Source organism: Centropristis striata, chromosome 4 (genome assembly GCF_030273125.1).
Source record: "Centropristis striata isolate RG_2023a ecotype Rhode Island chromosome 4, C.striata_1.0, whole genome shotgun sequence".
NCBI lineage: Eukaryota > Metazoa > Chordata > Actinopteri > Perciformes > Serranidae > Centropristis > Centropristis striata.
The window spans coordinates 30,421,014-30,438,629 of NC_081520.1; the positions used below are offsets into that span (position 1 = coordinate 30,421,014).

At 39.7% G+C, this 17,616-nt stretch overlaps 1 protein-coding gene and 8 non-coding genes across 10 annotated transcripts in view; 1 reads left to right on the plus strand and 8 right to left on the minus strand.

The window, feature by feature from the left end:
- Nucleotides 1-17,616, minus strand: part of LOC131969982 (F-BAR and double SH3 domains protein 2-like) — an 86,705-nt gene that overhangs the window by 57,209 nt on the left and 11,880 nt on the right. For both annotated transcript variants that reach the window (XM_059331218.1, XM_059331219.1), the window contains exon 3: nt 7,386-7,431. In XM_059331218.1, the coding sequence (XP_059187201.1) occupies nt 7,386-7,431 (46 nt within the window). The remainder of the gene's footprint in view (nt 1-7,385; nt 7,432-17,616) is intronic.
- trnat-agu (transfer RNA threonine (anticodon AGU)) lies at nt 6,926-6,999 on the minus strand. Its single transcript has one exon. It is a non-coding gene; the product is annotated as a tRNA-Thr (tRNA).
- Nucleotides 8,931-9,004, minus strand: trnat-agu (transfer RNA threonine (anticodon AGU)). The gene has a single exon. It is a non-coding gene; the product is annotated as a tRNA-Thr (tRNA).
- Nucleotides 9,300-9,373, minus strand: trnas-aga (transfer RNA serine (anticodon AGA)). Its single transcript has one exon. It is a non-coding gene; the product is annotated as a tRNA-Ser (tRNA).
- On the minus strand, nt 9,623-9,696 carry trnap-agg (transfer RNA proline (anticodon AGG)). Its single transcript has one exon. It is a non-coding gene; the product is annotated as a tRNA-Pro (tRNA).
- Nucleotides 10,499-10,572, minus strand: trnat-agu (transfer RNA threonine (anticodon AGU)). The gene has a single exon. It is a non-coding gene; the product is annotated as a tRNA-Thr (tRNA).
- Nucleotides 10,718-10,791, minus strand: trnat-agu (transfer RNA threonine (anticodon AGU)). Its single transcript has one exon. It is a non-coding gene; the product is annotated as a tRNA-Thr (tRNA).
- On the plus strand, nt 13,120-13,192 carry trnam-cau (transfer RNA methionine (anticodon CAU)). Its single transcript has one exon. It is a non-coding gene; the product is annotated as a tRNA-Met (tRNA).
- trnat-agu (transfer RNA threonine (anticodon AGU)) lies at nt 16,555-16,628 on the minus strand. The gene has a single exon. It is a non-coding gene; the product is annotated as a tRNA-Thr (tRNA).

The following is a 17,616-nucleotide window of genomic DNA, read 5'->3' on the forward strand; positions in this document are numbered from 1 at the left end:
ACCTGTTATCTGAGCAAGAGCAATGACAGCTAAACTTGGCAAAGACTGAATGGTTAGAAGCACACAGAGTGACTGATTTGTGACAGCTGAGGTGTTGTTGGCCGACCTGGGAGGATTTCTGATGCTCTTTCATTTTCCCTCCCCGCCTCTCTCTCTAGCTTCTCCTCTAACTACCTTCCTCTGTTTTTCTCCCTCCTCCACCTTTCTATATTTCTCTCCCTCCCTTCTCACCTCATCCCTCCATCCCCCTTTCTATGCTGTCATCACCTGACAACCACCTGAACAGCACGTTACTATGGCAACTCTATCTCTCCTTTGCCCTTCCTGCGGTCTGGGTAAAGTAGAGCTGCTCCTTCTTAATGCACACAAATACAGTGAAACAGGCACACACACACACATACATCCTGTTTTTGTGATCAGAGTGGCAAACAGGGCACCCAAACAGCAGGATATCCTGGGCAGAGCAGTGTGTGAGAAGGGTTGATAGACAATGAAAAGGTAAAAGGAAGAGGAAGAGACGCTGATTATTGTTGAATATTGTGTATTTAAGCATGTCAGTTAGGAAGCTAACTGCCTGTGATTATTTTCATTATTGTAAATTCTGTGAGTTAATTTGTGTGCAGCTGCAATCTGCCATTTTCTAAATTACTAGATATGTCCAAAGGAAACACTATAATTACAGGTCAAAATAAGGTGACATAATTGTTACTCATGAGTGGCAATTGTATTTTCCTGCAGCATAACATATTAACAAACATTTTACCACACCCAGGAGTTCTTAACTGTCCAGACAACAGCAGGGGGGATAAAGAAATGCAGAGAGCAAGAATGAAAATCGAGGACACTGGTATTAAAATCGTAATTTATTAGTGCTTCAGCCAGTGCACTCACCTCTTCATAACTCTAATAATGCTCTTTTCTATCTGTTTGTCATTGTTCCCTCAGCTGCAAATTCCACCAAACAACTCTACAGACAGTCACCTTGATAGTTCTGTTTACTCTCGCTCTTCCACTCACTTATTTTCTGCTGTCTCCGGCTCAGTCACTTTCACTCACTTTCTATCTGCTGTCTCTCTCTGATTTCTTCTTGCCTTTGTGTGTCTGCCTTTTCAACCCCCTTACTTTCTCAACTTCCTCCTGAATCAATATACTTGATTTTCTCTCCCATCTCTTCCTGTCTGCACTTCTCTGCCTTGTTAATGTGGTGTGTGTGTGTGTGTGTGTGTGTGTGTGTGTGTGTGTGTGTGTGTGTGTGTCTGCGGTCGTGTTTGTTGTGTAAGGACGTCTTTGACATCCGCATCTGCAGAGTAAGCTAAGGTAAAGACAGGGGATAAGTAAGAGGATGGTGAAAAGAAGAGGAGGGAGACAGAATGAGAAACAATGTGGATGCTTCTGTTCAAAAAAGATTGCAACATACAGCAATGATGTGTTGTAAAAAGGTGTCATCTGTGATGTATGTGTGTTTGTTTTTGTGTGAGAGAGAACAGGAAGATAAAAAGAGAAATCATCACTTTCCTCATCACTAACTGTCTCCTGTTCTCAGACTTGTTTTTCCTTCAATTAACCCTGTCAAAATCAATGTAGATCAAATATTGTTCCCATATTATTATATTCTTCTTCTTCTTCTTCTTCTTCTTCTATTGAATACACTGGAGACAATTACATAATTAATAAGTTGGCACCAATGAGTGTGTGCTTGAGTTGTTGTTATGTAAGTATGTGCCATTGTATGGAAGGAAGGGGTGGAGGTGAAGAAGGACAAAATACAAGACGAGAAGAGGAGAGGAGAGGAAAAAATGCCATTTGAATAACAAAGACCTCTGTTTGCAGTGTTTCATATTTGCAGATCATGTACTGTGGGTAGACTATTTCAGATCTGTTGTATAAACTGAACCGAAAAATTTACATTTTGTTTAGAGAAGTTACAGACCATGACAAACACCCATAATGTTATGGCTGATTTACATTGCAAAAGTGCACAGAGGGACACAGACACAGCAGGCTGGCCTTTTTGGGCAGTACACTGAAGTCTGACCCCAGCCTTAAACTATTCCAGCAATGTTGATAGTGGGAGGGGACTACAGGACAAAAAAGCCAACACTCACATGCTAGCACACACACACAGAAAACATGGTGCATTTGATTAGCAACTGGTAATTGCGGTTGACTCCTTCGCAGAGGGGATGTCTGGTCAGTCACAGCTAAAGGACAAATGTTAAACAACAGGATCCTCACTTTGTTTCTTGCTCTTTCATCCTTTCTACACCACCCCTCTGGTCTTTTCCTCCTTTTTCTTAAATGGTCATGTCTATTTCTTTCCCTTCCTCTCAGTCTGTCCCTTACAGCCACTGACTGTTTATAAAGATGGAAGACGCAGCTCCACTTCCTCCCAGTGTACAAAAATGAAGCCAAAATATCCCAGAAATGGGGGCTTCCATCTTGCACTGGTGATGTCATTTGAAACCAGAGTAGTGCAGCAGTATCAAGGCCCTGCCCATACGCCTGCCCGACTCAATGACGAGTCAATTATAATTGTCAATCATGATGTCATAGCATCAAAAAAATAATTATAACCAAACTTGTCAAAAAAAAGGAACACTTACATCAGCATGACTAGAATGGTAGCTGGTAGCCCACACTGGGTTAGTTAGGGACAGGCATGAGGAGTGAGACTGGTTAAGGTTAGGGTTAGAATATCAAGAATATCAAGGGTCAACTCATTTGGCGGATAACCAATACCGATATTTTTATCCCCCTTACCTAATTGCAGAGATCATCAAGCCTCTTCTGTAGTGGAATTAACATGGCGGGGGACATGGTGTCAAAGTCGGGCGTTTAATCAAGGAAGCAGCAGCCTATTATGTTATTGGTTCATTATATTGGTTGATATCAGCGTGATACCGATAATGTGTCGATAATATCCTGCGTCCCTGCAACACAGCCATCTTTTTAACACATTCGGTTTACATACATGTTGCTACTAAATGGGTAACACCTTTGACACACCGACCAAACAAGAGAAAACATACTTATAAGCCTGTTTCACACCATTGCAAGGCAATATGTGGTTCAACCCGTGAACCGTAAAAAACGGTGCACAACTTTTTCAGACTAAACATGCCTGGGTAGGCCAATCAGAGGCAGGCTGGCCATGGTAACTATAAGTAGATTCAAGTATTTAGCAATAAGAACAACCTAAAAAATGTCAGAATCCATCTTTGGGAAAACGTATTTGATCTGTACTTTCTTTTAGTTTGGCCTTTGTCCCATCTGTAACATGGTGGGGGCGGGATTTATGATCATACTGCAGCCAGCCACCAAGGCACAATCAAGGGTTGTTTTATTGGACTTCACTTTTGGGAACTGTCATGTCGTCAATCTTTAGATACATAAGTCTATGCTTAAAACTTGTGCCCTTCCTCTGTCTTCCTTTCATTGTATCTGTCTGTCTCTCTGTTCAGCCAGCTGATTGGTTGGATTTATGTGCATGTATTGCCAGGAGGGGGACAATGAGTGAGTGGAGTTTCCGCCAGTGGTCGAATACCAGAGAGTGTAGTGCAAAGACAGGCAAGAGGCAAGGGCAGAAAGGATAAAATAAAATGCTTTTTTTCACAAGAGAAAATAATTAGACTGCTTAAGTATTTCCCATTGCTCCTGCATTGATAAAACACTGTACTCAGACATTCCCACACATTACATACATGCACACACCTACAATTAGTAGGGGATCCATTGTCCTACTGAGTTAGGGGGGGTTGTTGCTAGGCAACCTCTATTTCTAAGGTGAATAAGACATTGGTGAGGGAGAACTCTGAGAGACAGAGAGAGAGTGAGATGGAGTGAGGGAGAGGGGGAGATAATGAGTGTCTAAAACCAGAGAGGTTCACCACAGGAAACACACACTTAATCATTCAAACCACATGCAAATGAGGACACACATGCTCAAACACATGCAAAAACAACCACTTTCCTCCTCTCTCTGCACATCTTCTTCACTCTCTCCATCCAATCCTCTCTGGGCGGATGTATAGTCAGTATATTAGGGCTACAAAATAAGAGCTATTTGTATGGACCACTGCATAGAGTGAATATTTGTATGTTAATATGTAGTTAAGAGCTGGATCGGTAATGTATTCAAATGTTTTTCATTAAGCTACAGGGGGATTTTGCAGCTGAGAGCATTTCTCAGCGTCTGCATGGATGTGCATGTGTGTTTTTGTGTGTTTGTGTGTGTGTGCCTGTGAGGGGAGCTTAAACTCAGCAGCATCAAAATACAATAAAAATCACAATCTTTCACACTGTTGGCAGCAGGCAGTGCTTGGTTTCTACATAGACACCGTTCAACTAATGCTTAGTAAGAGGAGTACGCTGACGCAGCAGTCTACTGGGAAATGTATTTTGGTTTTGAGCGTCCTGACAAATCTGCAGCACACTACAGACTGGCTGTCTGATGGGTAAAAATAATTTCATGGTAAGGAAGCAGTCATTCCTTCCCACCGTGTTTAGAAATACAAACACTTGCAAATGTCTGCCCTCAAGTCTGAATACTGATGATAAAGCTCATGATACACCCCTTTAGCTCAAAATCCTTTTCAGTTTCAAGGGATCAAAACCTCTGTTTCAACAATCATTATCTGAACTCAATGGAATTTTATTTCATTGCCTAAAAAGGTAAAATCCTAAGCAGTATAGTCAAGCAACTCTTTCCTTCATTTAAGACCGGTAGCAGACAGGATTGTTTTGTGAATTAATCTGCCTATTTTATTCTTCTTCTTTCTTCTATACAATCATACAGAGCTATCAAATGAGTACTCAAGCTTTAACTCTGTCAGTTAGGTCCACCTGGCTTTAAGCGCTCAGTAAAAAAAAAAAGGAGGAAGAGAGATAGTGTTAATAAGCCGTTTGAACCAACCCAGAGACAAGACATTCTGTTGGTTTGGGAGTGGGAGTTCTGAGACTGAAAATCTGCCAATTAAAGAAATCTACTGAGACTACTCAGATCATTTAGGGCCGTTTTCTGGGCAGAATTGTAAGTGGCAAAATACAAAGCAGTGTACACTGAAAATTGGCCACATTTACATTCAAGAAACCCTCTGCTGTCTCAAACTTAGAAAATTCCTAAATACTATGCAGCATTTCTTCAAGAAATAAAAGAACTAAAGGATAACTGAAACATCTGCAAATAACCAAACAGAAATATGGCAAGTGAAACCAAATGTGTGAGTTTTTATGCATTTGAAGAACGAATCAAAAATAAATCAGCAAGTGTTGTTTTTGCAAGCACCTGACCTGAGTTGGCAGCACATATCTTATTTTAGTCCTGTTTTAAATGCATCAGTTCTCATTTCCACCAGACGAGACATGCAAATTAAAGAACCAAACCAAAATGTGTCTATCTGATCAGTTCTACTACTAAGTTTTTTTTGTTTTGAGTGGAAAAAAGCAAAGTGGCAGTTTAGGTTAGACTGAACTTTTGCTCATTACTTTTGTTTGAAAATTTCAACAATCCATTCTCTTTTTAAATCTCCACTGATGTGTTTAGTTTCTCACATACTGGCTGGTTGCCTGAAACAAATAACCCTTAAGCATTAATTTAACAGTACGAGTTTAATCTGTAACAAATGTGCTGAACAGCCAAGTTCAACCGAAAACATCAAGTGTTTAATGCACAACTAGTGAGCCTTGTGGTCTGGCTTTAGGAGAGTTCTCATACTGATGCACTGCTATTTGTATGATAATCCAACATTTCCTCTCCATCACCCACAATCTCCTCTTGTCTCATAGTACTTTAACCAACTAAGCCACAGCTCCATGCCAATGGTCGATTAAGATGCAATGTTTCGCCTGGCAGCTTGAAAACGAAGGCATTAAGGCAATATATTCAATTGAATTACCATGAAGATACTGCAGACAGAAATGACAAAATAAAGGAAAATTGGAGTAAGAGCACACACAATGTTGGGCTTTCTTATAAGGGAAATGTGCTAAACGGCCAGGTTAAACTTAGAAATTGAAATTAAAATGCCCAAGAGAATGACTTCCCATTCATGTGGTGCTGTGGCCTAGTTGGTTAAAAAAGGACATCTCTAGTAAACAGGACACCTTAATATCTATAATGTAATTTAGCAGTTGTTATGTAATATAGTCAACATGTCTGGTATCAAGCTCCAGTAGTGGATTAGGTACAGGAACCTATGGATCTTGAATACTACTATGCTATACTCAAAGGCAATCTGAGGTTTTCCATTATCAAACAAAAATGCCAAACTTTTGCTTGATCCAACTTCCTAAATGAATTCAGCCGATGGCTCAGCAGCTGGCATGATGAGAGCCGTGTGCAGGCAGTTGATATGCTCTGTATTCCTTGTAGAGCCACATTAATACACAGTTTTGAATCTTTGGCCTTGGCATAAGAGTTTAAAGAGTGATGTAGTTATATTTGTTTGATGTATTCAAAAAAGCTAAAAATCATATTCAGAAAGTAAACTTTATCATACATAATCCTCCTGGGGCTGAAAAAGTATGATGCACAACATAATAACTATATTACTGCTGGACTGGAAAATGTACTTATCTTATCCTGACAGATAAAGCCTTGTTCATTTCTCTGCACATACTTATAATTTTCACCATCACAGCTTGATATGAAGAAGTGGAGGTAGAACAGATTAGCAGTGTCAGTAGTTTTACAGGGAGAGGACAGCACTTCAGATGTACCTTCTTCTGACAAGTACAAGTGTAGAAAAGGCACAGCTGGGATTTGAACTCACATTTAGGAAGTTGGATGCAGCATATGTTTGGCACTTCTGTTTGTTAATCACTTCACATCCTATGAGTATAGCATGATAATATTCTATTTTCCAAATGTTACACTACAGAGGTTCCTTGAGTTATTGATTTTGATGACTCAAGTAGTCTATAGAAAAGGCACTGCTGGGATTCGAACCCAGGATCTCCTGTTTACTAGACAGGCGCTTTAACCAACTAAGCCACAGCGCCACATGGAATAATTCACATGACCTAATCGATGACCTAATGATAGAATTCATGAAAGCTATGTGTTGAAAAATGAGGTAGGGGTAAAAGTCTCAAGCTTTTTGTCTGTGAATCTTACTAAAAATAAGTCCTTACAAATGGACATTTTCTAAACTCTTGGGCCAGGCTTTAGAAGATTACTTTATTAATTAATCCCACAATGGGGAAATTCAACCTCTGCATTTAACCCATCCTTTTTTTTTTACGCTCAAGTGAACACACCATGCAAGGAGCAGTGGGCAGCACATTAATGCGCCCGGGGACAGTTTTAGTTTAGGACAGTTTCAGACTGATTTGCTGATATCTGTTTGATATATTCACATAATCAGCAAGAGTCCAGCAAGTCTTACCTGTGCATAGTCCCTCTCCAGCTGTCCTTTCTTCAGACTGTAGGTCCTAGAGAGAAAGAAAGAGAAAGATTTGTGTGAGAAGTGTGTGAAGGGTGTGGACATCACATGTAATTTTAGATAATTGTTATAAATTCAACAAGCAGTTATATATTAAGTTATTTTTATTTGTAAGATAGATCAAAGTATATTGTAGATACATTTCTCTATTGTAATGGAAAAGCACACATGTTTGGTGTCCTCAGACATCTCAGGAGTAGACTCAGTCACCTCCACATTACTCAAAAGTGAAATATTTCCTCTTTCCTAATGCCAGACTGACCCATGTTCTGACCCACAAAATGTACAAACCCCTACGAATCTTCTACTTGCCCTCTCTACATCACGAATCATTGTGGTAGCAGAGACAGTGGAAGCCCTTATCACAGCCCAGGAATGTGCAGAATGAAAAACATTACATTAGGTATACGATTACACAGAAAGAAGTGTACTGGCACTGTTTGCTGAATGAACAAAGCAGCATGTATACTGGAGATGACAACACCAGGTGCACAGACATTTTACTACCATATTTAAGTAAGTTACACTTCTTATTTACTAGCCTATACAAAAAAAATAGAATGGTCTTCACCAGCATCAACACGTTGTGCATAAATGACTAAAGTTACCTTAGTACATAACATCTCTATGAAATTTAAATTACTCCAATCACCACATCATATCCTAGTTTTAGCTAACTCTTGCGGACTTGCATGCATCATAAAGGATTTTAAAACTTGAATGTTTTCCGTCTGTGGACCTTTTCAAATCTTTTTAGACAAGTCTGTGTTTGTTTGTGATGCTGTTTGTGAGTATGTGCTTTTGTGTGACATCTGCAAATAACCAAACAGAAATATGGCAAGTGAAACCAAATGTGTGAGTTTTTATGCATTTGAAGAACGAATCAAAAATAAATCAGCAAGTGTCGTTTTTGCAAGCACCTGACCTGAGTTGGCAGCACATATCTTATTTTAGTCCTGTTTTAAATACATCAGTTGTCATTTCCACCAGAAGAGACATGTACATTAAAGAACCAAACCAAAATGTATCTATCTGATCAGTTCTACTTAAAAGTTTTTTTTGTTTTGAGTGGAAAAAAGCAAAGTGGCAGTTTAGGTTAGACTGAACTTTTGCTCATTACTTTTGTTTGAACATTTCAACAATCTATTCTCTTTTTAAATCTCCACTGATGTGTTTAGTTTCTCACATACTGGCCGGTTGCCTGAAACAAATAACCCGTAAGCATTAATTTAACAGTACGAGTTTAATCTGTAACAAATGTGCTGAACAGCCAAGTTCAACCAAGTTTGTTCAATCTTTTTAGACAAGTCTGTGTTTGTTTGTGATGCTGTTTGTTGGTATGTGCTTTTGTGTGACTGACTATGTTGGTTTTGTGTTTCCAGTCAGTCTCTTTAAGATCTTGATCTGAATGAGATCACATAAAGGATAATAAAAAAGAAAGTTTAACAGAAGATTAAAAAGTATAGTAAAGTAAAAAATAATTATAAAAGGCACTGCTGGGATTCGGACCCAGGATCTCCTATTTACTAGACAGGCGCTTTAACCAACTAAGCCACAGCGCCCTGCCTTTGACTGATTATCACTTGGCCTATGGATGGACAACAAGTATGGGACCTGAGCCATGAAATTTGACTATTCAATTCAATTCACTCCACTGGTGCATTTTTTAATCTTTGGATCTTTTTAGAGAAGTCTGTATTTGTTTCTGATGCTGTTTGTAAGTATGTGCTTGTGTGACAGACAATGTTTGTTTTGTGTCTCCACTCAGTCTCTTTTGCAAAAGAGATCTTGATCTTAATGAGATCACATAAAGGATAGAAAGTTTCACAGAAGATAAAAAAAACTGTTCTGTCGAAGAGGCACTGCTGGGATTTGGACCCAGGATCTCCTGTTTTCTAGACAGACGCTTTAACCAACTAAGCCACAGCACCATGCCTTTAACTGCTTATCAAATGGCCTATGCCTGGACAACAAGTATGGGTGCTGAGCCATAAAATTTGACTTTTCAACAAATTAAACAATTTTTGTGCATCAGTTTAACCTTTGCTACCATTGAAATTAGCGGAGTTTACTTGAAATCAAGAGGTGGAGGTGCAACCTCTTAGACGTTTTTCAGGGTGAAACAATACTTCAATATCACCTTCCCCTGGCCAGCTACTCAATAAACACCACTGCAGAAAAGACACTGCTGGGATTTAAACCCAGGGTCTCCTGTTTCCTAAACAGGCGCTTTGACCAACTAAGCCACAGCGCCCTATAGAAGCCCATTCTTATATAAGACATGATGAGTTGGCATAACTCCACAGTCCAGATTGGAATCAGTGTTCCTGTCTACAACCCTACTGGAAGTGTCTTCTTTCAATTTATATTGCAAGTCTTATGTTGTCCGTAGAAAAGGCAAAGCTCGGATTCAAATCCAAGGAGGCCTTGTTTACTAGACAGGCACTCTAACCAACTAAGAGCCTTATATCACCCAGTCAGGGATCAATGTACAAATTGCGTTTTTGTTGTAAAAAGACATTTCAAAAGTGAAAGATGTTCAGTGTACAACGATACTGGACTACAAAAGATGCAAATTTTCAGATTTAGTAAGCTGGGACCAGCCACTGTTTGGCATCTCACTTGAACAAAGCAGCATGTATACTGGAGATAACAACACCAGGTGCACAGACATTTTACTTCCATATTTAGGTGAGTTACACTTCTTATATTCCATTGTCGTACTCATCATTGTGTACTAGCCTATATGAAAAAATAGAATGGTCCCACACATCTTCTCTTCACCAGACCAGATCCTAGTTTTAGCCAACTCTTGCGGACTTAAATGCCTCATAAAGGATTTTAAAAAAACGTTTCACTCCATCTGTGTAATTTGTTAAATCTTTTTAGACAGTTCTTTGTTCGTCTGGGATGCCGTTTGTAAGTATGTGTTTTTGTGTGACTGACTATGTTTGTTTTGTGTTTGCACTCTCTCTTGCAAAAGAGATCTTGATCTTAATGAGATCACATAAAGGATAACAAAAAAGAAAGTTTAACAGAAGATAAAAAAGCATAAAAGGCACTGCTGGGATTTGGACCTAGGATCTCCTGATTACTAGACAGGCGCTTTAACCAACTAAGCCACAGCACCATGCCTTAGACTGATTATCAATTGGCCTATGGTGCAACGGAGTGGACATAAGTTTGTAAGTCTTAAGAGTTTTTTTCAGGGAGAGAACAATACTTCACTTTCACCTTTCCCTGATCAGCTTCTCAATACACAACCACCGCAGAAAAGGCACTGCTGGGATTTGAACCCAGGATCTCCTGTTTACTAGACAGGCGCTTTAACCAACTAAGCCACAGCGCCCAACAAACCTGACATCCCCTAATCAAACTTTCTTTTTTAGATTTCTGATCCAGGATTTATGTTGTCCGTAGAAAAGGCACAGCTTTGATTCAATGCCTTGTTTAGGTGGGCAATTTGACCGACCAACCAAGTCAGAGAGCAATGTAAGAATTGCATATATTTCTTGTAAAAAAGACATTTCAAAACTGAAAGATAGTTGGTGTATAATAATATTGGACAAACAAAGAAACAAACTTATGGAGCTTGGACCAGCCACTGTTTGGCATCTCAAACCAGATTCCAGTGACTATAATTGAAATCCCACAGGATTCCTGTACCTAAAACCCCATTAGAACGTTCTTTCAAGTTCTTTTTAATGTAAGACTTGTGCTGACCACAGAAAAGGCACTGCTAGAATTCAAACACAGGGTCTTCTTTTTACCCAATAGGTGTTTTGACCAACTAAGCCACAGTGCCCGCAAAACACAGGGGCAAAAGTCACATGTGTTAAAACTCATAAGTGCCACTGAACATTGGTGTTTGTTGTAAATATGTATTTGGGACACCAAATAACAAAGACCAGAGTCAAAATGTGAAGCAATAAGTATGAACTGCTGGGATTACTAGACATTCGCTTTAACCAACTATGCCACAGCCCTTGGAAAGGACAATCTGGCAACCTTAAAAATTTTTTTTCACAAAAGCAGTATATTGCAGTGCATTGCATCACCATAAACGGATGGCTGTTTATTTGAGAAATTGAGGGAAATGGAGTAAGACCACCTGGTTCTGGGCTTTCTGGCTGGTGTTATGAGCCTTGAATTTTGCCAAATGGCTAAGCAGCATTTACAGTGATTTGATTAACATCTCTGTGCAGCGGCACCAGATTTACTGTTTATTTTAATTGACAGGTATCATTTATGAGCCGTGATAACCATATTCAAACCATTATTTAAGCAGCAGGCTACAGGATAGAGTTTTAGCCTTTAAAGTCTGTGTTCACATTAAATCAGGTAGTGCTGTGATTCACCGCCAGGTTGTGGGTTGATGGTGGGACTGTCACTTAAATGACTTTTTGTGTAACGTCCTGTTGTAAACAGGGATTTCTTCAATGGAGTACACATAGACTCCATGTTTCACCATTTTCCCCCGTCATGGCACTTTTATAATATTGACTGTTCTTTAAAGTGTGGACAGGAGATGATTTCACATGTAAATGTGGGCAGATTGGAAGTAGTTTCAGAAATACCCTAATCATTAGTATTCTCTTTTTGTTTAGTCACATGCAAATTTCTAGGATTCACATTTTAGGAGTGCCAATGACAATCACTTGTTAAGGACTTGTTAAAAGGTTTTGGCCAAGGTAAAATGCTGTAGTGACTTCTTCATTACACTGGAGAGCTGTATTTGGAACCAATACATAGAGGACTGAACAGACTTGTATGATTGTGTCATAGTTAAGTATAGTTACCAGTTAAAAGAAATCGTCTATATTTGTTTGGACAATTTTATTCTATTGTGCCAATTACAATTCACCTAGTGCAAGACTCCAGGCATGCCACCTGCAAAATATGCACCACAACATGAAAGCACCGAGTTGTATTTATTTAGTTGTGTGCTAAATTAGTATGGCTTAAATTTAGCATCACTTCCCCTTTGGCTGTTTAGAAAATGCAATAATGTTAGGCCTTTTGCAAAGTGCAAGTCTAAATAAATCCATTTCAACAGCATTTACTATTCAGCCCAAAGAGATATCCTATTTTTTAAATAAATCTTCATACTAAATTTAATTGGAACATCAACTCTCCAAACCAATGCTATTTAAAATCAAGTCCATACAAAAGACTGTGTGAGGGAACTTAACAGCAATCAAGCAACAACAGGGCAGAGAAACAGTGGGGGAAGACGCAGAAAGGAAGACAACATTTACTGTAAGCGTAGACAGCCTAATTACTGCCAATTCTCTCTATGCTAATTACAGCCCAAACAAATAGGACAGTGCTTCTTGTCAAATATTTCCCAAGACATCTTTTTGTGTTAAACCTGCTGTGTACAGTCTGTTTTCTAACAAGGGCTGCCTTAAGAGTTCTGGCTGTAGCTACAAAGAGGCACGAGAAATTCTTAATGACTGAACGAGTCTATTAAATCCTGCTACCAGAACTGCAATAATTCCAACTGTCAATGATCGACTGCAAAAGGCCAGAGCACGTGTTTTGTGTTTTACTCCACCCCCGTGCATGTCAGTTGAAATAGGACACGCTCCCTTCCCTGATCACACAGACACCCCCTCCCCCGACCTTCAGTACTGAGTCTGCGGTCTAAGCCACACATGCTCAACCAATCCTGCAGGCCTCGTTGGCGCAGTAGGCAGCGCGTCAGTCTCATAATCTGAAGGTCGTGAGTTCGAGCCTCACACGGGGCAGGTCTTTTAAGATTTATTGAGAAACAGCATTTGTTCAACAAAATACTGAGAATATCATGAGGAAAAGAACTCAAGATTCAACAAAACCCAACTGCCCATGTGATTACTAGATTGTTAAACGGTAAGTGCCGGCCTTAACCGCTGGTCATTTCCAAACCTGAAAAGAACTTCATGTATTGAACTTGAAATACCTTGATGTTTAATTCATAATAGTTACAGTAACAAGACAGATATATACAGGAGTAATCCTGTACATTCATGTGATCTTTCACATCAAAATGGGCTGAACATAGTCAGCCTTCCTTACAACATGAAACTTGATCACCACAGACATCAGTGTGTATGTGAAACCTCTGAGATGAAACTGTCTCCCGACTCGGGACATTAAAGCTCTCTTTCTTCTTGCTGTTGGACAGATGTGTGTCCTCAGTTTGAAACTAAACTAGATCGATAGTGACAGCCGTTTTTTATTTTTCATGTCAGTATCAATGTGCCGCAAAACAAAGCCTTGACAAACACAGACCTGTCTTGTATGGAACCTCTTGTGTGCAACAAAAATATATACTATTGCAGAGGTTAATTATCATTAATTGATGTCTATAAAAACTTCTTTCAACAGATCTTTGTAACAAGGAATAATCAGTCTCCATTAGCCTCAAATATCCACTTTTTGTCATCCAAACAAAAGTACAACAACAATGCAAGGAGAAGCCTAGTTATGCCACATCTGTACATAATCAGTGAGATAAAAGGGTTTATTGGCCATTCAGGCCTAGCTGTTTGAATAAATAATGACACCTCTTAAGCATATACTGGAATTGATAATGTGTTGTTCTAAAAATAGATGTACTAAACTTACAGCATTATTCTCAAGTCACAGCTGTAAGGTAGTCTGTGTTCCTGAGTTGTCCTGTAAGTATATTTTCCTCCTAAATGAAGGTCAAACATTGTTGTTACAAATCATATCCTGCAGAGACACCAAATCCTGAACTACACTGCAAGTGAGAAGCAATGATTTTCATAAAGCATTGTAGAGATCCGGGGGTCTCCACGGGTCGCTAAGTTGTAATAACAACAGAAAACAAGTCTTTACCGTCACACTGCACGTTTATTTTATGCAGGGGAAGCTCAAACACCATTTATATGCCAGACTTGAAGGTAAAAAATGAAAAACAATGCAAAGATGGTTACGGAGGTGTTATGTCCAACCCAGGAAAAAGTACAATCAGCCTCAACTCTGACCTTACGTTACTGTGGTAAGCAAAATAAACAAAAGTAATTTAAAGTGATAGTACTCAGAAGGCGATCGTTACAGCATGTCTACAGAAAATATAGAATTACATCTGAAAATAGCACTTTGAAAAGGCACAGCTGGGATTCAAACCCAGGAGCAGGGTATCCCCCCTGGCGTGGGCCAGCGACTGATGGCAGCATTAAGGTAGAGTCCTATATCGAATCATGGACGCAGGGCTCTGTACTTAACTTTTTTTCACCATTCTCCCTTGCCCACATGACTTCCCCTCTTCAACTCTATATATATCGATACTGTCAATAAAAGCTACAAAATGCTAAAAAAACAAACAAAAAAAACAATCTATCTAACAATCTATGCTGACCTCAATTGGACATTGTAGAACAATTGAGAGCCAATAAAAAGTTAGTACATTAGTTAATGTGAGGGCAGAGTGTCACAACACTGTGGTTGTCTTAAAATAGCAGTAACAATTGTGCTGTAACTGATAAAGATTCGCCCACTGCTGGACTAACAAAAAGTATAGGACCTATAAGTATGGTTTCAGGGCCATAAAAATTGACTATTCTCAACACATTTCTTTCTTTACATCATCTTGACCTTTACTATGAAAGCATTTACATTTGCAGTTAAGTTAGGGATCAAGATTGCTTGAGGTGCAAGTTCATAAGTCTCAGTTTATCAGACTGCACTTCACTTTCACTGCAGAAAAGACACTGCTGGGTTAGAATTCATGGTAGTACACAAATTTCCATTGCCTGCAACTGTGTGCTTATGACACAAATGTTGTTGTACTTAGTCCACATCTGAAGCCTTCTTCTGACACGTTTTCGTACAAGACTTGTGCTGGCCATAGAAAAGGCACTGCTGGGATTCGAACCCAGGATCTCCTGTCTACTAGACAGGCGCTTTAACCAACTGACACCCATCTATGGGCAATGGTGAAACTGGTTAGCCTAAGACATTCAAAAAAAGTAATGGGAAGCAAAAATGGAGCAAATTCTCACATTTAGGAGGTTGGAAAGAGCAAGGGTTTAATAACGGAAATCCCTAAATTTTCTTTGAGTATGGCATGGTAGTACTGAAGATTCCAGTGACAGTAACTGGCCTCTTTCGGTCCTCTCCCTAATCCACCACTTAAGATTTCTTCTTTCAAGCTTTAATACAACGCTTGTGCTGATCATAAAAGAGCTACGGCTGGGATTCAGATACAGGACATCCTGTTTACTAGACAGGCACTTTAACCAACTAAGCCACAGCACCCTGTGACCCAATAAAATATATAATATTAGGTAACAAATGAGGAGAAAAATCTCACATTTAAGAAGTTGGGATGAGTTGGCATGTTTGGCATCATATGTTTGATAATGGAAATCCTCCATCCTTTCCTTTGAGTATCGCATGGTACTATCAGTGCCAGTGATTGCAACTGAGCGCTTCTGACACAAATGTTTCTATGCCTAATACACCTCTGAAATGTTTTATTTTTTCTCATCTGAAAAGTTTTTGTACTTGACTTTTGCTGGCCATAGAAAAGGCACTGCTGGAATTCAATCCAAGGATGTTCTGCTTACAAGAGAGACACTTTAACCAACCAAAGCACAGCACCCTGTTACACCCAGTCAAGGACCACTGTTCGAACTGCTTAGCCTATTTGTTGGAACAACACAACAACACGCGGGGGCTGGCGGCTCGTTAAGGGGAGTAAGAACGAGTTGAATCGGCACAGTCCTCCTTCAGCAGTCTCTCCCAGCTGCAGTCAAAGAGCCGGAGGGGATGTTAACCCCTTGGCGTCCAGTCTGCAATTGCTAATAGGCTAACAGTTAGCTCTGTAGCAGTACAGTGTGAATGTGCTCACGGTCGAAACTGTAGCTAAACGATTACGTGACGATCGAAAAACCATACATGACCTCCGGAGTGTCGTAAATCCCTCTGGGGGCCTTTTTGTAATGGAGACACGCAGAGTGAGCGGACGTGGCCTGAGACTTTCCCAGCGGCCACTGTTCCCCCTTAAGGAAACATGGCTTATGACACGAGTGCTCCTGTAACTAATCCACCTCTTAATCTTCTTCTGTCATGTCTTGCACAAGACTCGTGCTGGCCATAGAAAAGGCATTGCTGGGATTCGAACCCAGGATCTCCTGTTTACTAGACAGGCGCTTTAACCAACTAAGCCACAACGCCAGGTAGTGTAAAAATGGTTAGCCTAGGACATTCACAAAAAGTAATAGGAAGCAGAAATTGAGCAAAATCTCACAGGAGGTTGGAAAGCAATGGTTTAATAATGGAAATCCCTCAATTTTCTTTGAGTATGGCATGGTAGTACTCATGATTCCAGTGACAGCAACCAGCCTCTTATTTTCCTGTTTCTAATTCACATCTTAAGATTTCTTCTTTCAAGCTTTAATACAAGACTTGTGCTGACCATGAAGAAGCAAAGCTACTGCTGGGATTCGGACACAGGACATCCTGTTTACGTGACAGGCACTTTAACCAACTAAGTCACAGAACCTGCTGACATGCAGCTAGTGCCAAGAGAAGTCATCACAATGGTCTGCATTCTAACAGCTTTTTCTTGAGAAACCGGATTCATTTTCTAATGAAGGAACCTTAAGGGTTTCATCTGAACTTTTAAAGCATTGTGCCAAAAAAGTGGGCTGTGACTCAAAAAAATATATATTTAGTTATATCAGTTTTCTTTCTCAGAACTTCCTAATCTCTGCTTCTGTCACTAAAACACACACATACAGTACATGTGCAAATATGAATGTTGGCTCACTGACGCACTCATGCACAGCCCCGTAAATAAGCTTTTCCTAAATTGGTATCTTAGTACTGCAGTATACTTGTGTGCTCGTCAGGGAACATACAAGTCAGGTCAGTACACACAAAGCACACATGCACAAACACACATCCTCACAGGGATCTCCAGACATGTCTAGGCTTCTCATGCAACCATGGTGACACTGCAGCAGAGACCTCATATGCAAATATGGACACCCAATTACCAGCTCGAAACACTCTGCATCTTTATGTGGTCCTGTGTGTTTCCTAAGACACAAAAAGAACAAACAAACAAACACAACAGACCCTTCAGGTTAAGTTTTGTTAGGTTTTTTTCAGTCAAATTTCAAAATATCAGTGTCTGTTGTGTTATTGTAGTTAGGATATA